The 24,563-nt window shown below is 43.0% G+C and overlaps 1 protein-coding gene across 3 annotated transcripts in view; it reads left to right on the top strand.

Moving 5' to 3' along the window:
* NDEL1 (nudE neurodevelopment protein 1 like 1) overlaps nt 1–23,977 on the top strand; it is a 105,279-nt gene extending 81,302 nt beyond the window's left edge. Inside the window, exons 6-10 of one of the 3 annotated variants that reach the window (XM_063961065.1) lie at nt 1,717–1,890; nt 4,333–4,424; nt 4,882–5,039; nt 6,646–6,680; nt 21,127–23,977. In XM_063961065.1, the coding sequence (XP_063817135.1) occupies nt 1,717–1,890; nt 4,333–4,424; nt 4,882–5,039; nt 6,646–6,680; nt 21,127–21,134 (467 nt within the window). In that variant the 3' untranslated portion in view covers nt 21,135–23,977. The remainder of the gene's footprint in view (nt 1–1,716; nt 1,891–4,332; nt 4,425–4,881; nt 5,040–6,645; nt 6,681–21,126) is intronic. The other 2 variants (XM_063961063.1, XM_063961064.1) reach the window with 2 other exon arrangements.
* Nucleotides 23,978–24,563: the final 586 nt, after the last annotated feature.

Below are 24,563 nucleotides of genomic sequence, written 5' to 3'. Positions count from 1 at the left end.
AGGATCGTCTGTCACTGAGCTGGTGGCTATAGGACCAACATTTGAGCAGGGGCCATTTCTTCTGGATCCCCAACTAGGTTCTACTGACTACAGACGCCAGTCTACGGGATTGAGGAACGGTGCTAGAGCAACACTCTCTCCAGGGTCGGTGAACCAAGGAGGAATCTCTCCTCCCGATAAACATTCTGGAATTGTGGGCAGAGTTCAATGCTTTGACTCTTGCCCTGCCTCTGATACAGAACAGGCCTGTTCAAGTATAATCAGACAATGCCACCACGGTGGGTTCAGTATGGTATGCCGGCGACCGGCATACCGGCGCCGGGAGCCCGACCACTGGCTTACCGACAGTGTGGCGAGCGCAAATGAGCCCCTTGTGGGCTCGCTGCGCTCGCCACGCTATGGGCACGGTGGCGCGCTATGTGCGCCACGCTATTTTATTCTCCCTCTAGGGGGGTCGTGGACCCCCACGAGGGAGAATAAGTGTCGGTATGCCGGCTGTCAGGATTCCGGCGCTGGTATACTGTGCGCCGGGATCCCGTCAGTTGGCATACTGAAGACTACCCCACCACGGTGGCATACATAAATCATCAAGGTGACACTCGAAGCCGCATGGCAATGATGGAAGTGTCAAAAATCCTTTGTTGGGTGGAACGCTGAACAATTGTGCAAGGCGGCTACGTGGTCCTCAAATAACACGTTCATAAGGGTCTATGCCTTTGATACTTCCGCCTCCCAGGATGCTTCCTTTGGATGCCGGGTTCTTGTGCCCGCTACTGTGCGTCCGCTCCCATGAGGAACTGCTTTAGGACATCCCCGATGTATTCCCTGTGGAACATAGTGTGCCCCGCTGCAGAAAAGGAGATTTATGGTAGACTTACCATAGTTAAATCTCTTTCTGCGAGGTACACTGGGTTCCACAGGGCGCCCATCCTGATGCACTTAGCTTCTTTGGATTTGGATGGCATTAGCCGCTGGTCCCTTCTCCTGACGTGAGAATGTGGTTCTACGTAACTAACATCGATCTGCCTTCTCTTTTACCTGCTACTGCAGTGGACTGGTTAACGAAACTAAGCTCTAGTGTTCGGAGGCGGGGTTATAGAGAGGCCATGCAATGCATCCTGGGAACAGTCAAAGCTTTAGCCTGTTGGTGCCTCTGGATCAAGATCCAACTCTACACCCCAATGTATTCCCTGTGGAACCCAGTGTACCTCGCAGAAAGAGCTTTAACTATGGTAAGTCTACCATAAATCTCCTTATCCATTACATATATACATTGCTACATGGTCAGTCAGCAGTATTGCACTTAATCTATTTTATCTTTTATTATTGTCCTCTTGTCAAATGTGATAAAATGTTATATCAGTAAAATAAAAGGTACTGTATATCTGGAATTTCTATATTGTGCGTTTTGTCTTGTCTCTTATAGTTCACTGAACATCCCACACTTGCATGTGTGATATGGTTACAAAAGACAAATAAGAATCTTGGCAACCTCATAATTTGGTTTCAATATATGCTAGTTATTTTGGCTACAGTTTGTTCATATTTATAGAAATAGTGTTCATTCTTTTGGAGTCACTTGCAGCTGCATGTGGTGGGGAAGGGCAATAGAGCTGGCAATGTCCACAGTGCGATTGTTGAAATGTTTCTGTATAATTACCGTACGCAGGTACAGACTATATGTGTGTCACTTTAATCATTTGTGTTTTGCGGTAGATTTAAGGCAAGAATTGGCAGTACGAGAAAGGCAGACGGATGGAACAAGAAAATCCGCCCCTAGCTCGCCGACATTAGACTGTGAGAAGACAGATTCTGCCGTCCAGGCCTCACTATCTTTACCTGCCACTCCTGTGGGCAAATTCTCAGACAACAGTTTTACCTCTATGAAAGGTACATCATCTTCACTCCTCTTGCTTCTTCTTTTAATTATCCTGTTTCATTTGGACTTGTAGCCGTCCTGCAGAGTTTTTCTGCAAGCATTATCAGATGTGCTGAAAGGTAGAGGAGATCTCACAGCAAGATGTCCATGAGAGCTAAGTGACTCCAGTGCCTCAGTATGACCTTTGCATATACTTTAGCATACCTAGCAGGGTCAGGGGAGAATAAAGTATAAAAAAGAACTGATGTGGCGATGAACGTCCTTTCAAATGGAAGCTACCTTAAAGCAGGTCTACCAACTGTAGTATAGGTCCCAACATTTGGAAAAATGGTGTTTATCCATTTAGGGACCATATACTATCAGCAAAAAACCTTTGAATTGTAATTTGTTTGCATTTTTCCAGATCTATGAGCTCCCCCTCTTTTCTTCTCCAAATTTTAACTCCTGTTTTTCATAAAGAGATAAATGGTTGATCTCAAGCATCAGGGAGAGTCTTTACCCATAGGATGGACAGTGATCCTTTACTATAAACTCTTAAGGGGGGCACACACGGAGCGATGGTGACTAGATTGCTTAGAAATTAGCTGAACATTGCTCCATGTGTAGGGGTGCCGGCAACAGCGATGAGCGGCCTTGCGCGTCGCTATCGCCGGTGCTAGATTGGCCTGCATGCAGGCACAATCTAGCAGGTCGCCCATTTCACCACTAGGTGAAATGAGCGCCTTCCCCCTGTGTCCGTCCCCCCCTTGCTCAACACACATCGTGCTATGCTGAGCGGGGGGAGAGATGTGTGCTGAGCGGTCTGTGATAGACCACTCAGCACACATCTCTGGGGAAATCTCCGTCAGTACGGCCTTTTACACTGCATTTTAGTTAAATAAGTAGGAGTTCAAGTTATTGAATAAATTAGTTTGTAACTATGATATCACAGTAGTGTGTTTATGTAAATATAGTTGATGTCACCACTTTACTACAGATTTATTACTAAACATGCTCTCCCTTCCACCCTTGCATACTTTGCAATTCATTTTTGTGCTGGGCTATGTTTCTGTAAGGGGGAGGTATTGATGAGTTGCAACACTTAAAAAGCAAACAAAAATACACAGGAAAGCAACATATTTGGAAGCTACGGGATGCGGTTATGTGACCGCCACAATACAGACGCTGGGATCTTGAACCCTGAATATCCTGCTGGTCAGCATGCCGTCCAACAAGAGACTAATCCCATTCGTGGGTATCCTCGACACCCATGTAGTAGGAATAGCACCTGTGGCAAATGCAGCAAGCCACTGTGCCTGCAAGGGACTTCATTGCACCCCCCCTGGCGGCCATCTAACAGCTAGGATCCTGGCGTCGGTACTGTGGCGGTCACATAACCGCAGCCCGTAGCTTCCAAATATTTTGCTTTCCTGTGTAAAAATCACCCAACACTGTTACCATCTGTATGCCTCTTAGGATCTTAACCACTTGCCTGGCATAGTCGCATCAGATGCGACCATGCCAGCAAGTGCTTTATCTGACCTGGTCGCACAGGATGCCACCAGTCAGATAAACAGTGTTAGCAGCTGTAGAGAAGGGAAACTTTCCTTTTCCTCTCTGCACTCTCCCCTACTGATTGCCATGCTGCCGTTCACTGCTGATCGGTCAGCACGGCAGGATCCCCCCCCCCCCCCCCCCCTCCAGCGGCTGCAGACAATAGCAGCCGCTGGGGAAGTGTAAATTAACCCTCCCAAGACCCCCTGTGTACCTGGAGGCTTTCCGGGGTTTCAAAATGAAAGCCGCGATGTGTCCGATGGTTGTGATGTTCCGATTGATGTTTTGTTTTTTAATCTTTTTTTATTTATTTTTTTATTTTTTTACTAAAATCATTTTGGATAGGGTTAAATTCATGTTCTTCACCTAATTCACTCATAAAACCCCCCGACAATTTTGGAGCGTTTTTTGGCGAAATAAATTGTCAGTTAAGTGGTTAAAAATATTTCATATTTTTGTTTGCTTTTTAAATGCTGCAACTCATCAGTACTCATTTTACAATTGTCAGAAAGAAGCATTCTCAAACAGTGTACTACAACCATCTGGTTGCATATAAATAAGTCTTCTAGGCAAAGCTTTGCTACAATGTGTCGTGTGTGTGTGTATATATGTATGTGTATATATGTATGTGTGTGTGTATATATATATATCTATATATATATATATATATATATAATGTGTGTGTATGTATGTGTATATATATATATATATATATATATATATATATATATTTATGGGTTATGCCGAGAAAATGGGATACAAAAAAGAAAAAGGGAAGAATAGAGAGTTAGGAGCATACGCAAAGACAAATATACAACCTAGAATATCCGCAAGTGCTCATATTTTTTAAATACAAGTGCTCAATAATATACACAGACTGTAAATTCTGCAGATTAAATAGCATATTTGTCTTCTCTTAGGTATACCAAATGGATTTGGTACCACCCCACTTACACCGTCCGCCAGAATATCCGCACTTAACATTGTGGGGGACCTCTTGAGAAAAGTGGGTGTAAGTATTCTAGATTTTATTCTTGGAAATTGATTATTTGAACTTTGTCAAGCAATAAAAAAAAGTTGCATTATTGTCAAGATGAAATTTGTAATTTTTCTGGCATCTTAATAATGTCAGGCCATTTCAAAGCAGTTATTTGCTTGTTTAGGATTTCATGGCCCTTATTCCACGGAAAAAGCCTACAGAAGAGCCTGCTACCCTTGGGGAAGCTAGGATTAACAAATTTTTATGGTGAACCTGTCTCAAACCCAGATGCAGCCATTTTGTAGACTGAACCAGTATTTGTCATCACTAAGACATTGATGGTTTCCCTCATGATATATATGATTCTATTTTTTGTGCTGGCAACATTTAAGCATGGTTGGACAGCTCAGTCAAGGTATATGTTAAAGAACATTCTTAATATGTTTAAACTTTTAATTATTCCTGCCTCTCCTGCTGCACTTTTCTGCAGGCCTTAGAATCCAAGCTAGCAGCATGCAGGAACTTTGCAAAGGACCAGGCCTCCCGGAAATCTTATGTCCCTTCAAGCTTGAACAGCAGCAGTAGCAGCATATTAAACAATGGGACAAAGTATACCTATCCGGGGCACACAACATACTTCGATAAAGGGTGAGTTTTAAAGCTAGTGTATTGTGATGGTCCATTTATCCTCATGCAGCTTCTTTCATAATCTGTATGTAACCATTAAATAGCTAAGCACTACTTACATGAAACACTATTGCTCAGTCACTTCCCATTTACGCAGTTTTGTCTCTAAATTTCATTTTAAAGGAAAACTATTAGGAAAGACAAAGATAGAAACCCTATACGATGTACTCTATACAGCAAGACTACAGTATTGTTCTAACCATTTTTTGTAATTTGTAAGCAGGTCTTTAAGTTGAATGTGCACATGATCTTTTAGTTAAACAGTACCTCACTCAAACTCCTCATACTGTGTTACAAATTACTGGAATAACTCTTAATACTTGAAATAACACTTCTCCCTGAATTGCTTGTTGAATACTCAAAAACACAATATTTCGATCTTCCTAAGCAACATTGATAACTAGTCAAACCTTACCCCGCAGCATTGGAGGGAAGATGATTTGGCACAAATACTGCCACTGCCACTTTCGGGTGTCAACAAATCAGGACTTCACTGCTGCAATTGGAATGGTTAGGGGCTAATAAAGGGTGGACTGAACTGATCATTTCCATGGATGCCGATTGTTTGTTAAGGAATCTATTTTCCTCAAACAGTATCCAAACAAGAAGTGCTTTTTTAAACATCATGAGTATCCGGATATAATAGACCGTATCTGAAACAGAAATAATTGTTATTTATGGAAACTCATTAATACAGCGCACACAGCTATCTCCCTAAAATCACTGACCGAAAAGGTGGTGGTGAATAGAACGTGCTTTACTTTCCACAGGCCCTATTCAGCCATCAGCTTTAGAAAGACGGCCATGTGCTCTCCATAAAAACCAATGGACTCAGATGGAACCAATGGAATCAGATTCATTCTTTCTCTATTCTCCCATAAAAAAAACAATATGGAGGAGATACTGAATTAACTGATGGTTGTGTTCATTAAACTGTATAATACACAATTCTGCATAGCCACGTTTCTGCTTTTCCCCTGATTGGAGTTCTCTCCCATCTCCACTGGTCTACTGATGCGCTGCTAGTTTGGGATTCTTTCAGAAAACAGAATTGTCAAAGCTGGTTTCTTTTCTTTTTTTCTTCCAGTATTTATTGTTGCGCAAATTCAATATAAAATGAAGTCACACGGGGGAAAAGAAAAGAAAATTAGGAGGGGAAACACAAATTATGATCTGTAGACCAGGGTACATCATAGATACCTCCTAACAAATACAGTGTCACAAAACTAACTGAACAAGGAGACATCTTAGCAGAAAGAGAGAGAGTTACTTAGCCTGTTTTTAATAATGTATTGAACTTCACCTAAAACAAAAATAAGCACAGGAATTCTTCTTTGTAGACCAGTGCATAGGTATTTGTTTACGGTTTGATGTCAGTTGTTCCCGCTTCGTCATGTGTTGCATTTAGTTAATTGGTAGATGGGCAGTGGAAGCGGTGGTTTGTTTACGTTTTTTACCTTTCAGACCTGTCTCCCAGTACAGGTAAGTGGCCATCAGGCAAATGTGTGCGGCATTTTAACTGCATCTAGATGGCTGAAATAATTTGTCTTTCTTTTCCCCCCATTAGGCAGGAAAAGGTCATTTTTCCCACGTTGTTCATGGGTAATTTACGATAGCAATAAGGCTGCATGCTGGTGTTTCCCTCTGGGTGGCATATTAATAACACCTCTTTGGCGTGTCCAGACTAACCGCATGGGATGGCTCTCTGTAGACATTATGCTTTTACAGCTCTTTCTACAGCTTATCTAACGGAGGTCAGGGACATTATATTACATTAGAGCGGTAGGCGTATAGAGGCAGGAACTAGTCACTATGATATTGGGTGGTGGTATAGAGGATGCAGCTACAGTAGAAGTCCGGCCAAGTACAGGAGTATGTTGCCCGGAGTTGTAATTTTTAAGTGTTCATATATATGGAAAGGATTCCTGCAGAATTGCTAATACCTGTACTCCGAATAAGTAACATTGTATATAGCCTTATTGTCCTGGTATTGAGAGTGGATGTCTTTCCATTGAGTATAGCACTCTCATCCTTGGAAGGCGACTTGTTCGGTCAGTGTAAATAGACAGTGTCTAAACTTCCCAATACACGAAAGAAAGGTTTTCTTACCATGGGGGAGATGTATCAAGCAATGTAAAGAGCAGAGAAGTTGCCCATAACAACTTATCAGTTCTGATGTATAGTTATCAAGTACATTCTATAAAATGATAGGTACAAACCGATTGGTTAGCTACTTGTAAACTTCTCCACTCTTTGCTCTGCTTGAATCATATCCCCCCATAAGAGAGGTTGTTTGACAGTGTAAGCGGCCTTGCTGTCTGCTCCTTGTCCTTTGTGGTCAACCAAAGGCTCTGTGAGATTCCTTACAGTTTTCAGCCAGTCTTACAGCATCCCTACTAGTTATGTGGTTATGAAGGAGGATACACTGGCCAACTGCCTTGTTGTTTATTTCTACTTAATGTGGATCTACCATAGTTTATAAATGGTAGACTTTCCAGATGTTGGTGGATGCCCCCAATTTTATCTGAAGACAGATTTACCACCCGGGCAGCACCTTACTATAGCAGCAGCAGTTATGGTTACCTTGTCATAACACTTGTTGTCTTTCATCATTCTGCTTTCACCTGTATATTAAGCCACAACAAATATATTGTATATGTATTACATAGCGGTTGAGAAAGGCGGTACTCTGAGGCTTCCAAAACAGGTGACAGAACCAATCGTCGTGTTAAATAAATTTTTCAAAACGTTTCGGGGGATGTGCCCCCTTCATTTCCTAATGAAGGTAGTACGTCCCCTGACACGTTGAAAAATAATAAGTATCTATCCATATATCCATCTATCCATCTATCTCTGTAATACTATTATGGTCCACAAGTGAGTTCGCAGAGGTACTGGCTCCTTAGGGGTGTGCAGCCCCAGTATAGTGGTTGAGGAGGAGCACTCACAGGCTTCCAAAATAGGTGAACAGAACCAATTATATATCTTCAGATAGAATTGGGGGCATCCACCAACATCTGGAAAGTCCAGCGTTAAGCCATCTATCATTTTAATGTAACTAATCAAGATGACCTATGACCATTAAAATGGACTTTTTGCAACCTTGTCATGTAACAAATGTATTTCTAGTTCTAGAAGGTCCTGAAACATGCATAGATACACACAGTATACTTGATGACAGGACATCTCTTAAAGAATTGAAATGCGTTGATTGGCATTTTGACAAGTCCAGTCAATGACTTGATTTAGTACATGGTTGAAGTGAGATTAGGCAATCCGTATCTCCTGTGTACATGCCACGTCTGATATGAATGCTACAGGAGGTTTGATAAAAGCCTCGAGGTCTTGTTACACAAGCTAGTACATATTAAGCAGGAGTCGCATGACCAGCAATATTTTTACTGTAGAGACTTTGTAAAGTAGGCCATGCTCTGTCAGCTCTCCTTGCAGACTGAAAATATGTGTTGGTTTCCTAGGGAATTGCATGTATGTAAAGAAATGATCCTCAGTAAGTTCCAGTGTTCCGAGTAAACAGGTTATATGTGCAGAGTTACTTGAATTTTTACTAAACATTTTAAGAATTACAAACTTAAAATAAATGTAACTTACAAAAAAAGGTTCCACTTTCATCTTTAAGATGAGGAATCATTGTTCTGCCATTTTCCTGTTGTTAAGTAACATCCATCCTGTGTGCATGTTATTATGGGCGGCCAGTGTCTGTCTGTGCCTCGGTTAGTGAGTGATGCCATTGCTATGTCTCCATCTCTTGCACGGAGATACTTTGACAGGGGTGGTCTGTGATCATTACTGACTGAGTATTCAGAGATGTTTGTGTGCAGCCCTAGCCATGTGATGCTATGAGGTAGACTATCTTATGGACATGAAAGAGAAGCTACATGATGGAATTTATGCATCAGAATAGTTGCACACTTATATGCCATTAATTTACAGAATATAGAAACACCCAATAATATCTCTCTATTGCTAGAATTAGTCACTGAAGGGGAGGGGCTATATTTAGTAACACATGATCATGCTACTGAACCTATGGGGTTATTTTCTTTCTGTAAAGAAGATAAAGCCACTCTGTGCTATTAGGAGCAGGTATACGAAACACATCAATGATCTGCACTTTATTAAAGAATATCACATTATTCAAAATAAATAACACAAATAAATGACATCTGTCTTTTTCACGTTACAACTACCCCTTAGTAGCTGAAACATGTACATGTGCTTAAGTACAATGGGATTAGTGTCGATGGTAATGTAATATTATGTTGGTTGTTGCAGTGTTTTCTATAAAAATTGGAACAGCGATTATTAATAACAGCAGTTTTCCAGCTATTTGTTATCTGTCCACCCTGTCATACATCAGCAGCTTTGCAATGGGCTAAAAAGCTTTGAATAACAAAAGGGCAACGTGATATATTTTCCACTTAATTCTTAATTCATAAAGCGTATTGGCAACAGTGGCACCTACAGATTGTGTAAAGGAAAACCCTAAACTAACCAAGGAACCTCACAACTACATAATGCCTGATAAAGCTGTATCTGTCTGTGGCGTAAACTGCAGAATTCCATAACATTCTACACAATAGAGAATTGTATATTTGTATATGATTTAACTCTCTCTGTATATATGTGGCACTGTCATCAAAGTATTTAGCATGGGTGAAGCATGGGGAGATAGCTGTATAATGGTGACTGGTGCTCTCTGTCCACATTTGGGCCAGTGTATAAATGTTGCCCCTATATTCCTTTCTTTCATGTATGTATGTATGTAGTTGATTATTACAGAACAGCGGCTAGATTGTCAATGGAGCAGCCCTTTACCTGTACTGTACAATATCCATTAAACACCAGAGCCATAAACGGAACATACACTACATTTTAGGAAAGGGTATGTCTTTGTCTTCATTTCTTTGTAATTAATAGCTGATAATAAGATCACATCAATTCAAATGTACTGTTTCCTAGACAGTAGCTGAAAGTAGTAGCAGAGCTTGTATAGAGTGTAAGCTCTGCAGGGTATAGATGTCCTTCCCAGTTGTGCAATTTCCTGCTGAGTGTGCAGTATTTTTTTACCCTACTGTATGCAAACTGTGAACATTAGTCTCAATCTGGCAGCTCTTGTGTTTTGCAGCAGTTATATTAATAGGATTACCAAGTTTAAACAAGGCCTGAGAACTCAGACAGTGGAGTGTTTGCAATGTGACCATGCTGTAATATAAAAGATTATAAATCCAGCAGAAGTTAGTAATGCTGAACCCTATTTATACACGTGCCAGATGGCTGTGTGCTTAGAAGCACAGGTGGGGCCAGACATTATTGCTAGTTTTATCCTCCTAAGCGTTGCATAATTGTATTAAGTATGTTGGTGTCTTGTTCAGGCCCAGGAAATGGCAAACCAAATGGAAAGGAACATTTCCAAGTACAAACAAATTCTAAAATAAATGAAACGCACATGGCTTTCTGGGGTCTTAGCATTAAGAAATCAACATACCTTAATGTCCAGGCGCATGTATAAAAACTGAGCACAGTTACATTAATGTTTTGGCTACCATCTTGGCTCATGGCTAGTGAAAGCGTGATAGTTGATGTTTGGCAGGATGTTATTGAGGTGGGCAGTAGCAATGTTTCTGTGTAACTTGTACAGTATAGGTTCAGGGGGGTTCACTACGGCTGGCCGGCGGTCGGGCTCCCGGCGACCAGCATCCCGGCGCCGGGAGCCCGACCGCCGGCTTACCGACAGCTTGGCGAGCGCAAATGAGCCCCTTGCGGGCTCGCTGCGCTCGCCACGCTACGGGCACGGTGGCGCGCTACGCACGCCACACTATTTTATTCTCCCTCTATGGGGGTCGTGGACCCCCACGAGGGAAAATAAGTGTCGGTATGCCGGCTGTCGGGCTCCCGGCGCCGGTATACTGAGCGCCGGGAGCCCGACCGCCGGCAAACAGAAGACCACCCGTTCAGGGTAGTCCTCAGCTGTGATCCTTACACTAATATACAGGAAGTCTGGAGTTTGAATAATCATAGTTTATCACAAACCTATTCATTTCCAGTTATGGTATAAAGGGTTGACTTAGTTAAGGTTGACAGTCATTACGTCGACATTAACATGGTCAACGTGGAAAATTTTCAACACGTGAAAATGGTCGACATGGGATAGGTCGACACATGAAAAAATCAACATGGAATTTTTGACAGTTTGTGGTGGTGTTTTTTTCTGTAACATGACCAGGAACACCAGTTAGTGCACCACGTCCCCTTGCATGGCTCGCCTTGCTGCAGGCAAGCTGCCTCGCTATTCTACCGATGCGCTTAGCACAGGTTACTAATCCCAACTGCAGTCCACGTGGATGGTAAAGTATGAAAAAGGTAAAAATCTTACATTTTTTTAGGTTTTTAAAGCCATTTTCATGTGTCTACTTTTTACCTATGTCAACCATGTTAACGTCGACCTAAGTAGTGTCGACCTACCATCCGGATATCTTCACTTCCAACAAGATCCTGGAACTTTGTAACTATATCAAAAAGTAACTTCAATAACTAGCCTGTTACAGAAAGCAAATCCTGATTCTTCAAGTATACTGGTCACCCAGCCACAGCGTAGATATTAAATAGTCATTAAATAAGTTGAAACTAATGATAGAATCCCAAAATGTGCTCTGCTTCAGTGCCATCACTGGATCCTCGTGCATTGGTGGGACATGACTTACAGTAAGTACAGATGTGTCCTCATACACTATTGCTACAGTCACCACAATTCCATGTGACCTGGCTTTTGCAGAATGGTTTACACATCTTGAATATGACAAAACAACTTCATGAGACTGCATTATTTAGTTTATGTAGCACTTGTACATATGTGTGTAACAGAGTCTAAATCTGCATACAAAGTGCTACGATGCAGTGTCCGTGGCTTATTTCCATATTCCATTGTGCTTCATTTGCAATTTAGTACATATTCGAAACTAATCCGTGTGTGGGTAAAGTTGCAGCCCATTGTCAATGGCACAGAGTGGTGGTGCCCTGTGTATTTGGTGCGACTAAGATGCAAATATAAAGAAAAAATGGCTTATTGAGGCTGTTCGAGGACACATCTGTTGCTGCCTACATTATACAGTAGGTCTATGCACTACATTTGGGCAAGAAGCAGTAGGGTGAGGTCTGGTATACTAATTTCCTGTACTCTTTGTGGTGTCTAATAGCACAAACCATTCTGTAACTTCATTCTTACAGAGCACCCCCTCCTGTTCTGTGTTCATATTTGGCTGGTACTGCCCCGAGGATGCACTGATATATGTACAATCCTTCCCTGCCATCCTTTGTCATCACTGCTCAATTTACATAATTGGCTGAGTGTGAATGGCCCATTTATACTGTGCCTCCTTGTCCTCTCCTGCCTTTGTTGCTTTTACTGATGTATACTGTATGTATGTACAGATAGCTCTGTTATGGTGAAACTACAGAGTTTCTGAAGTAAATACGGTTTATCTTAACCTATTTTATTTTGCTGGTGATTACGCTGATTTGTTTTCACCTGTTTTTTTGTTTCATATACTGCTGTTGCTAAATTTGGGGATAAGTGACTTATATGATCAGCATTCCTATTTTAAAGTTTTGGAATGGGTCTACACCAGGAATTCCCAACCACGCTTCTCTAGGCGCAATAACAGTACAGGCTTTAAAAAATATCCATATTTGAGCACAGATGGTTAAAACAAAATACATGAGGTACTAAGTCACCTGTGCTCAAGTATGGCTATCCGTAATAAAACCTGGACTGTTAGTGTGCCTTAAAGACATGGCTGAGAATCCCTGGACTACACCTATAATTTAGTCTTTTTTGTTTTTCTCTTCACAGAATTTAAGTTTTGTTTGTACATTTTAGCAACAAGATGACATGAAACTTTGCTGAGCAGCCATTTAGTTCTTCGTGTGCTCCCAGGAACCTCTTTGGTGATCGCAAAACAGTAATGCGTGGAGTATACTAAGGTTGTATTAAATCTGGAGCACACTTACTACTTATCTGATCCACTTGGTATCGGAGACCACCAACAGCCCGTGCTGGTGTCTTATGTGCTAGTTCCTCTCGCTTGATTCAGACTAGCACAACGTTTGCCAATGCCCCTTCCATGTTGCCAGCGCCATACGCATACAGTTTGTAATATATCAGGCAGGGGCATTGATAACACATCTGAAGGACTTGCAAATGCTTGCTGAAAATGTAGGCATACGCCAGTGTTACTGTTTCCATCTTTGCCAATAAGTAACTGTTATTAATGTTCAGATTCAAAAAGCTGCTCTCTAGTTCTAATCATTCTTGTAACGTAATCGGTGGTAGAGTTTTACAACAATGCAAATATATATTGGTGTTACAGTATGTGCCAGATGTGCTATTGACACAGATATTCTGTAAGAATATATTTATTTTGTGTGTACTAGACTCTGCTTCCTTTATTCTATTATTTTCTTTATTAGAATAGCACTGGGCTTATTTAATAATCTGTAGTTTGGTTGCTATGGGTTACAGTACATGTATGGCTATTTTGCTATGTTACTAAATAAGTTCCTATGTGTGTATTCTGCTGGTGCAGCCAGACAGGACTCTCATAGGCATACACCTTGCAATAACAGGCAATTCAGCTCACCTCACAGCACGTGTGCTCCCAGAAATACCCTCATAGCCAGTAATTTGATCAAAATTGATTGAACCATTAAAGGACATGTTGATAAATGCGGTTGGAAGGTGGCCATAAGTCCTCTGCATTTGGTAGTGTGTGCTCTCCTAACCACTGTGGTGCCATGCCAGAGCTCTGACACTGCCCCAAGTGGCAGGATCGTATTATGTGTTATCTATTTCCAATACAGGTTGAGTATCCCATATCCAAATATTCCGAAATACGGAATATTCCGAAATACAGACTTTTTTGAGTGAGATAGTGAAAACTTTGTTTTCTTATGGCTCAATGTACACAAACTTTGTTTAATACACAAAGTTATTAATAATTTCTCTATCGTCCTAGTGGATGCTGGGGTTCCTGAAAGGACCATGGGGAATAGCGGCTCCGCAGGAGACAGGGCACAAAAGTAAAGCTTTCCGATCAGGTGGTGTGCACTGGCTCCTCCCCCTATGACCCTCCTCCAAGCCAGTTAGATTTTTGTGCCCGGCCGAGAAGGGTGCAATCTAGGTGGCTCTCCTAAAGAGCTGCTTAGAAAAGTTTAGCTTAGGTTTTTTATTTTACAGTGAGTCCTGCTGGCAACAGGATCACTGCAACGAGGGACTTAGGGGAGAAGAAGTGAACTCACCTGCGTGCAGGATGGATTGGCTTCTTGGCTACTGGACATTAGCTCCAGAGGGACGATCACAGGTACAGCCTGGATGGTCACCGGAGCCTTGCCGCCGGCCCCCTTGCAGATGCTGAAGTAAGAAGAGGTCCAGAATCGGCGGCAGAAGACTCCTCAGTCTTCTAAAGGTAGCGCACAGCACTGCAGCTGTGCGCCATTTTCCTCTCAGCACACTTCACACGGCAGTCACTGAGGGTGCAGGGCGCTGGGAGGGGGGCGCCCTGGGAGGCAAATGAATACCTATTTTGGCTAAAAATACCTCACATATAGCCTCCGGAGGCTATATGGAGATATTTAACCCCTGCCAGAATCCGTTAAGAGCGGGAGACGAGGCCGCCGAAAAAGGGGCGGGGCCTATCTCCTCAGCACACAGCGCCATTTTCCCTCACAGAAAGGCTGGAGGGAAGGCTCCCAGGCTCTCCCCTGCACTGCACTACAGAAACAGGGTTAAAACAGAGAGGGGGGGCACTAATTTGGCGATATGCTTATATATTAAGATGCTATAAGGGAAAACACTTATATAAGGTTGTCCCTATATAATTATAGCGTTTTTGGTGTGTGCTGGCAAACTCTCCCTCTGTCTCTCCAAAGGGCTAGTGGGTCCTGTCCTCTATCAGAGCATTCCCTGTGTGTGTGCTGTGTGTCGGTACGTGTGTGTCGACATGTAGGGGGACGATGTTGGTGAGGAGGCGGAGCAATTGCCTGTAATGGTGATGTCACTCTCTAGGGAGTCGACACCGGAATGGATGGCTTATTTAGGAAATTACGTGATAATGTCAACACGCTGCAAGGTCGGTTGACGACATGAGACGGCCGACAAACAATTAGTACCGGTCCAGACGTCTCAAAAACACCGTCAGGGGTTTTAAAACGCCCGTTTACTTTAGTCGGTCGACACAGACACAGACAGGGACACTGAATCCAGTGTCGACGGTGAATAAACAAACGTATTCCTTATTAGGGCCACACGTTAAAGGCAATGAAGGAGGTGTTACATATTTCTGATACTACAAGTACCACAAAAGAGGGTATTATGTGGGATGTGAAAAAACTACCATAGTTTTTCCTGAATCAGATAAATTAAATAAAGTGTGTGATGATGCGTGGGTTCCCCCCGATAGAAAATTATGGGCGGTATACCCTTTCCCGCCAGAAGTTAGGGCGCGTTGGGAAACACCCCTTAAGGTGGATAAGGCGCTCACACGCTTATCAAAACAAGTGGCGGTACCGTCTATAGATAGGGCCGTCCTCAAGGACCAGCTGACAGGAGGCTGGAAAATATCATAAAAAGTATATACACACATACTGGTGTTATACTGCGACCAGCGATCGCCTCAGCCTGGATGTGCAGAGCTGGCGTGGCTTGGTCGGATTCCCTGACTAAAAATATTGATACCCTTGACAGGGACAGTATTTTATTGACTATAGAGCATTTAAAGGATGCATTTCTATATATGCGAGATGCGCAGAGGGATATTTGCACTCTGGCATCATGAGTAAATGCGATGTCCATAACTGCCAGAAGATGTTATGGACACGACAGTGGTCAGGTGATGCAGATTCCAAACGGCACAAAGGTGTATTGCCGTATAAAAGGGGAGGAGTTATTTGGGGTCGGTCCATCGGACCTGGTGGCCACGGCAACTGCTGGAAAATCCACCGTTTTTTACCCTAAGTCACATCTCTGCAGAAAAAGACACCGTCTTTTCAGCCTCAGTCCTCTCGTCCCTATAAGATCATATCTGCCCAGGGATAGAGGAAAGGGAAGAAGACTGCAGCAGGCAGCCCATTCCCAGGAACAGAAGCGTTCCACCGCTTCTGACAAGTTCTCAGCATGGCGCTGAGACCGTACAGGACCCCTGGATCCTACAAGTAGTATCCCGGGGGTACAGATTGGAATGTCGAGACGTTTCCCCTTCGCAGGCTCCTGAAGTCTGCTTTACCAAGTCTCCCTCCGACAAGGAGGCAGTATGGGAAAAAATTCACAAGCTGTATTCCCAGCAGGTGATAATTAAATTACCCCTCCTACTACAAGAAAAGGGGTATTATTCCACACTATATTGTGGTACTGAAGCCAGAAGGCTAGGTGAGACTTATTCTAAAAAAATTTTTTTGAACACTTACAAAGGTTCAAATCAAGATGGAGTCACTCAGAGCAGTGATAACGAACCAGGAAGAAGGGGACTATATAGTGTCCCGGGACATCAGGGATGCTTACCTCTATGTCCCAAATTTGCCCTTCTCACTAAGGGTACCTCAGGTTCGTGGTGCAGAACTGTCACTATCAGTTTCAGACGCTGCCGTTTGGATTGTCCACGGCACCCCGGGTCTTTACCAAGGTAATGGCCGAAATGATGATTCTTCTTCGAAGAAAAGGCGTCTTAATTATCCCTTACTTGGACGATCTCCTGATAAGGGCATAGTCCAGGGAACAGTTGGAGGTCGGAGTAGCACTATCTCGGATACTGCTACAACAGCACGGGTGGATTCTAAATATTCCAAAATCGCAGCTGATCCCGACGACACGTCTGCTGTGCCTAGGGATGATTCTGGACACAGTCCAGAAAAAGGTGTTTCTCCCGGAAGAGAAAGCCAGGGAGTTATCCGAGCTAGTCAGGAACCTCCTAAAAACAGTGCATCATTGCACAAGGGTCCTGGTAAAAATGGTGGCTTCCTACGAAGCAATTCCATTCGGCAGATTTCACGCAAGAACTTTTCAGTGGGATCTGCTGGACAAATGGTCCGGATCGCATCTTCAGATGCATCAGCGGATAACCCTATATCCAAGGACAAGGGTGTCTCTCCTGTGGTGGTTATAGAGTGCTCATCTTCTAGAGGGCCGCAGATTCGGCATTCAGGATTGGATGCTGGTGACCACGGAGCCCAGCCCGAGAGGCTGGGGAGCAGTCACACAAGGAAAAAATTTCCAGGGAGTGTGATCAAGTCTGGAGACTTTTCTCCACATAAATATACTGGAGCTAAGGGTAAATTTATAATGCTCTAAGCTTAGCAAGACCTCTGCTTCAAGGTCAGCCGGTATTGATCCAGTGGGAAAAACATCACGGCAGTCGCCCACGTAAACAGACAGGGCGACACAAGAAGCAGGAGGGCAATGGCAAAAACTGCAAGGACTTTTCGCTGGGCGGAAAATCATGTGATAGCACTGTCAGCAGTGTTTCATCCCGGGAATGGAAACTGGGAAGCAGACTTCCTCAGCAGGCACGACCTCCACCCGGGAGAGTGGAAACTTCATCGGGAAGTTTTTTCCACATGATTGTAAACCGTTGGGAAATACCAAAGGTGGACATGATGGCGTCCCGTCTGAACAAAAAACGGGACAGGTATTGCGCCAGGTCAAGAGACCCTCAGGCAATAGCTGTGGACGTTCTGGTAACACCGTGGGTGTACCAGTCGGTGTATGTGTTCCCTCCTCTGCTTCTCATACCTAAGGTGCTGAGAATTATAAGACGTAGAGGAGTAAGAACTATACTCATGGCTCCGGATTGGCCAAGAAGGACTTGGTACCCGGAACTTCAAGAGATGCTTACAGAGGTCTTATGGCCTCTGCCGCTAAGAAGGGACTTGCTTCAGCAAGTACCATGTCTGTTCCAAGACTTACCGCAGCTGCGTTTGTCGGCATGGCGGTGGAAAGCCGGATCCTAAGGGAAAAAGGCATTCCGGAAGAGGTCATTCCTACCCTGGTCAAAGCCAGAAAGGAGGTGACCGCACAACATTATCACCAAATGTGGCGAAAATATGTTGCGTGGTGTGAGGCCAGGAAGGCCCCACAAAGAAATTTCAACTCGGTCGTTTCCTGCATTTCCTGCAAACAGGAGTGTCTATGGGCCTCAAATTGGGGTCCATTGAGGTTCAAATTTCGGCCCTGTCGATTTTCTTCCAGAAAGAATTGGCTTCAGTTCCTGAAGTCTAGAAATTTGTCAAGGGAGTATTGCATATACAACCCCCTTTTGTGCCTCCAGTGGCACTGTGGGATCTCAACGTAGTTCTGGGATTCCTCAAATCACATTGGTTTACAACCAGTCAAATCTGTGGATTTGAAGCATCTCACATGAAAAGTGACCATGCTCTTGGCCCTGGCCTGGACCAGGCGAGTGTCAAATTGGCGGTTTTTTCTCAAAAAAGCCCATATCTGTTTGTCCATTCGGACAGGGCAGAGCTGCGGACTCGTCCCCAGTTCTCTCCCTAAGGTGGTGTCAGTGTTTCACCTGAACCAGCTTATTGTGGTGCCTTGCACCTACTAGGGACTTGGAGGACTCCAAGTTGCTAGATGTTGTCAGGGCCCTGAAAATATGTTCCAGGACGGCTGGAGTCAGGAAAACTGACTTGCTGTTATCCTGTATGCACCCAACAAACTGGGTGCTCTTGCTTCTAAGCATACTATTGCTAGTTGGATGTGTAATACAATTCAGCTTGCACATTCTGTGGCAGGCCTGCCACAGCCAAAATATGTAAAGGCCCATTCCACAAGGAAGGTGGGCTCATCTTGGGCGGCTGCCCGAGGGGTCTCGGCTTTACAACTTTGCCGAGCAGCTACTTGGTCAGGGGCAAACACGTTTGCTAAATTCTACAAATTTGATACCCTGGCTAAGGAGGACCTGGAGTTCTCTCATTCGGTGCTGCAGAGTCATCCGCACTCTCCCGCCCGTTTGGGAGCTTTGGTATAATCCCCATGGTCCTTTCAGGAACCCCAGCATCCACTAGGACGATAGAGAAAATAAGAATTTACTTACCGATAATTCTATTTCTCGGAGTCCGTAGTGGATGCTGGGCGCCCATCCCAAGTGCGGATTATCTGCAATACTTGTACATAGTTACAAAAATCGGGTTATTATTGTTGTGAGCCATCTTTTCAGAGGCTCCGCTGTTATCATACTGTTAACTGGGTTTAGATCACAAGTTGTACGGTGTGATTGGTGTGACTGGTATGAGTCTTACCCGGGATTCAAAATTCCTCCCTTATTGTGTACGCTCGTCCGGGCACAGTACCTAACTGGCTTGGAGGAGGGTCATAGGGGGAGGAGCCAGTGCACACCACCTGATCGGAAAGCTTTACTTTTGTGCCCTGTCTCCTGCGGAGCCGCTATTCCCCATGGTCCTTTCAGGAACCCCAGCATCCACTACGGACTCCGAGAAATAGAATTATCGGTAAGTAAATTCTTATTATTGTATTAAATGACCTTCAGGCTGTGTGTATAAGGTGTATATGAAACATAAATGAATTGTGTGAATGTACACACACTTTGTTTAATGCACAAAGTTATTAAAAATATTGGCTAAAATGACCTTCAAGCTGTGTGTATAAGGTGTATATGTAACATAAATGCATTCTGTGCTTATATTTAGGTCCCATCACCATGATATCTCATTATGGTATGCAATTATTCCAAAATACGGAAAAATCCCATATCCAAAATACCTCTGGTCCCAAGCATTTTGGATAAGGGAGACTCAACCTGTACTGACATAATTGTTTGCAAATTGTCATTATTGAAACCATTGTAAACTAGGTAAATGGTGGGTTTTGAATGGTGGTTTTAGTTTTTTCCTATTTTATTCTTATACAAATGTGTCCTCATACACCTAGCCCCAATAAGCCATGCGGAGTGTGACGCCTGGCTCAAGGGAGCTGCCAGGTTCTGTGCGACTTAGCTTGCACCAAGCATCTTTATTGACCATATTTTTGCCTTAGGGGTGTAATTCAATTGCCTGTGGTACATTACTATGAGTGAAAATGGGAGGTAGCCTCGTGCTTTAACTACTGGGGCTATTCAACTAGACTCTGAAATTCCCCAATAGCCTTGTTAGCCCCCATTAACGCACAGAATGTGAAAAGTTCTCTGATTCGTGCTTTAACGTGGTCTCTGAGACAAGTGGAAAAATAATCTCTGATGGAGGCTTTGGGGCTAATTGGATAACCCCAGGGGATCAATCAGCCCTCAGTAAGCTTATTGAATTCCCCCTAAATCACAGTGTGATGAAACAAACCGCTTCACAAGACAACAGTGATTAATTTGATATGCAACACGTAATATCTGTGTGCAAGTCTGAATCTGTATACGGAGCAGCACAGAACTTACTCTAGCTTGGAAAAAGCCACAGACGCTGTATTTTAGCTATTCATATGCAGACAAAGGGGAAGATGTACTAAGCAGTAAAAACAGTGGAGAAGTGAGCCAGTGGAGAAGTTGCCCTTGGCAACCAATCAGCTTTAACGTAACATTTATAATTTGCATACTATAAATGTATACACAGCAGCTGATTGGTTGCTATTGGCAACTTCACTTTTGTCACGGCTTAGTACATCTCCCCCTTAGACTCAGTCGCACACAGATATACAAGTGTTACATATCAGATTAATCAGTGAATTCTTCTGAAGCTGTTTTATCGCATTGCCTTGCGACAAAGACGCAAATTGGGGTGAAAAAGACGCAAACCAAGTCCCATGAGACCTGGCGCCAAGAAGGACTGTTTGGCGTGACTGCGGCAATAGTGTATGAGAACATATCTGTGGATATAGTTCCACTTATTATATTGGCATCGTTGTGGGTGGTAATGGTATGGAGTTGCTTATCCCCAACTTTTATCAATTTATTATCAATGTTGAAAAATTTTAATATTAATACAGAATAGTCAATTGTTGTACATTTAGTAATGTTGTGTTTTGTGTCTGCAGGGCAGTGAACGGCTACGACCCCCCAGGTATTTTAGGATCCCGACCTCCGTCCCCGCCTGGCATGCTTCCTCTCAGTGTATGAGCATCAGAGGCAGAGGACAGACTCTAATCTTTATTCTTCAGGGTTTCTCTGCGAAAAGTTACAAAGAACAAAACACGCTTCACTTTAACCTGTTCACTGCCTGGGGAGGAATGCCACAGCAGACTCCTGATACAGGAAAGGGGTTCAATTATATTTACTTCAGCTGGAAATGAGGCTGCGCAATATACTCTCTGCTGCTGCCACCACTTTGGACGCTTCATAGCACCGCTTCTAAGACTTTCCTTCTCTTGTGTCCTGGTCTGCTGTAGCACTGTGGCATCACCTGGATACATAACCATGGCAGGCGCCTTGTTTCTTGACGCAGCAGGTGAAGAAAGTGGACATTTAATAAGGTCACTCACCTGCTAAGGATGCACCAGGCTGGGGTTCCCAGCCCGAATATTCTCCTTTATCCTCTAATCTATTTTACAGGGTTGCAGCTGAGCTCGCATCAATCAGAACGTTTTATTTTCTTGGTTCCTTGTTCCCTCCTCAACAACTTTTTAAACTGAGCAGTGTTGGCAATGTAACTTCTGCTGTGTCAGCAAGGCTGTGGTACATTGTGAAATGTAAAAGCGACATGTTTGTGTTACAATCCCAGAACTCTCACTTATTGTTCTGTACCTCAGTTCCTGTGGACGCCCCCTTTTGTGAAAATGGAAAGTGAATCCCTCCCTACATGTACAAAACCAGAATACACAACAATAGTCCTGATATGTACATAGATACTCCACATGATTTTTTTGCCTGTTCACTTAAAAGAGAATACATACCATTATTTTTTACCTAGTGCCATTGAGCTGGGCACTGACATTTGCTCAAGGGGTGCCTGGCACCGACGACAGTGGAGGGAGCCATTTTGTGTGCTGGTCCAGTATCTCTGAGAATACAGCCAGTCTGTTCGCTGGGAACCAGTAACATCTCTCAGGCACTTTGTTGGCAGATATTCGTGAGACACTAGTTCCTAGAGAATAGACTATCTGCATTCTCAATAACACTGGTTTATCCCCCAAAATGATTCCTCCGTTGTGTGTCTGTGCCAGCAGCACACAAATCCTTGCTTAGATTAAATTACCTAGAACCTTTCTAAGATTGGGAATTGGTGATTGTACTAGTAAAAATCCATGAACATGACTCAAAGAGCAATGATTTGCTCATCCATTTTAACCAACCATATATCCGTTTAACAGTCTAGCGTACGCAAACTGCTAAAAGCTTATTGGTTGTTTTTTTGTTTACAGCACATCACTGCTCGTTGCATCATTCTAAAAAGGCTTCTGTTCTCTTTTGGCTTCTGTAGTGTCCTGCAAGGAGTAGCAGGGATGTTTGCAATTTTAGTTACCGTGACAACTGGCAGCAGAGTGAAGCAGACCGTTTCAGCTGTCTGTTTACAAATGCTATAATAGGCAATGAGCACTTTTAAGGGGCAAGCCCACCCCCACTTATTTCAAATGGGCCTCGGTTTAAAATATGGATACTTTTCTCAATTAAAAACCACTGCTGAGAGCGTATGTTTCTCTCACTACGTAGTAATGAAATGGTTATGTGTATTATTCAAAAGCACACTTAATTTTAACATACCCAGTCTCCCCTCCACCCAGATTCTGGAAAAAGATTATACACCCCATCTCCCTCCTACCCAATGTTTTAATGTTGAAGTTGTGATATGACTGTTTACATTTTTTTTTCCTGTTTGTTTTTATTGTATATAAATTTGTAAACATAATATTTTTTGCCTAAGATATTTGTACAGTACTTGGGCTGTGTAGCTATATATTTATTGAAGATTCTATAAGGCATGTTTAAAAGAAGGGCAAAGTGTTTCACAGCTGTTGCAAAGTGCAAATAAGTAGCAAAAACTGTCCGACTATCATGGTTTGCAGCTGTCTGTCTGAAACAGTGGCAATTTTAGAAAGGAATAAAAACCTATGTAAAAAAAAAAAAAAAAAGACTTTTCTGTCTAGTTATTGTACGTTTTCGTGATCCCATTGTTCTCTCTTAAAACGGTTATAGTAACTGATGGAGATTTATGAATTGCCATCATGAAGCTAAGTCACACCTGCAGATGGAGATACGGTAAGTGCATCAATGCTCTCTAGAAATTCCACTTTTAATGAAAACAAATCTTCACTGAAAATCATGAAGATTTACAGTAAATTTGAGGTCATGCCTCTAGAACTGCTTTCCTTGGGAACACCATCTATAGCTGGGAGCAGCTGCAAGACTGCTATGTTTGCTGAGAAGAGAGGGGTTGACCCAACTTTGAGATTCATGCTTTGGCGTGGAGTTGAGTTGTGATCACAGCGTGATTAGTCAGGAGTCACAGCCACCCACTGGTGACACATTCACATCTTCATTCCAAACCTAGCCACTTGTTGCTGCTGCTCCGGCTTCCAGCTAGCAAATGATGTGGCTCAATTCTGGTGACTTGGTGGGAGTTCTGTGGTTGTGGGGTCAGGTTAACAATTCTTTTACATATAGGAGTACCATCATTATTTCCTTAGTTAGAGTTCTGTTCACTCCACAATTCATAATGCATGTGTAGAATGGCGCTAAGCCACACAAATGTATTGTTATGCTTTGGAGGATAGTGGGGTGTATTTTGCCTATTGTATGAAAAAAAACAAGTTTTGTTGACTACCTGCTGGCATATTTTTGAAAAGTGCATGCCCATTCCACAGGTCACTGACTTCTATAAATGATGCTCCACTTTTTCATATTTCACTTTCAGAAATATGCAGCTGGCTAATAAGGTTTCTGTTTTTTGCCTAATTCCCCAATGTGTACATCTTGAATCTTAATTAAATATTTCTGAAAATATACTGTATATTTATTTTTCTGCCAATTTCTACAACTCTGACCTTTAACCACATTGCAGGAGATAGGCCATTCACATAGTATGCTGAGTTCTTGGAGCGACCTTTATGAACCTTGCTTGGGAATCTGATACTGGTGACACCTCAGACTAAGAGGACTAGACTGAATTCCTCCACTGTATTTTCATTCGCTCGATTTAAAGTTAATGGAACAACTTAGAAGCTTTTGTACCCCTGGCACTATGTTGTGTTTCAAAGTGTAAAATCTATCCTGACACTTTCCAGAAAAGGTTATGGCACTTCCCCCATTTTACCTCCCCCTCCTCCCATTAAATATTTGCTGCCCTGGTCCCAAGTTGTAAAATTACCGGTCATCTCTGAAACATTTCACACACAGTTTTCCAAAATGTACCTCTCTCTCACACCAGGCAATATCCGCTACCTCAAGTCCCCACAATCTATCAATCCAAGCTTATATGCTACTTTATCACGGTCGCCATCTGTCAATTAGTGATAGAATGGAACTAATTTCACCCTTC

The sequence above is a fragment of the Pseudophryne corroboree genome, chromosome 3, assembly GCF_028390025.1.
Source record: "Pseudophryne corroboree isolate aPseCor3 chromosome 3, aPseCor3.hap2, whole genome shotgun sequence".
Classification (NCBI taxonomy): Eukaryota; Metazoa; Chordata; class Amphibia; order Anura; family Myobatrachidae; genus Pseudophryne; species Pseudophryne corroboree.
Note: the sequence above shows the minus strand (reverse complement) of the source record. Positions and strands in the feature narration are given on the sequence as shown.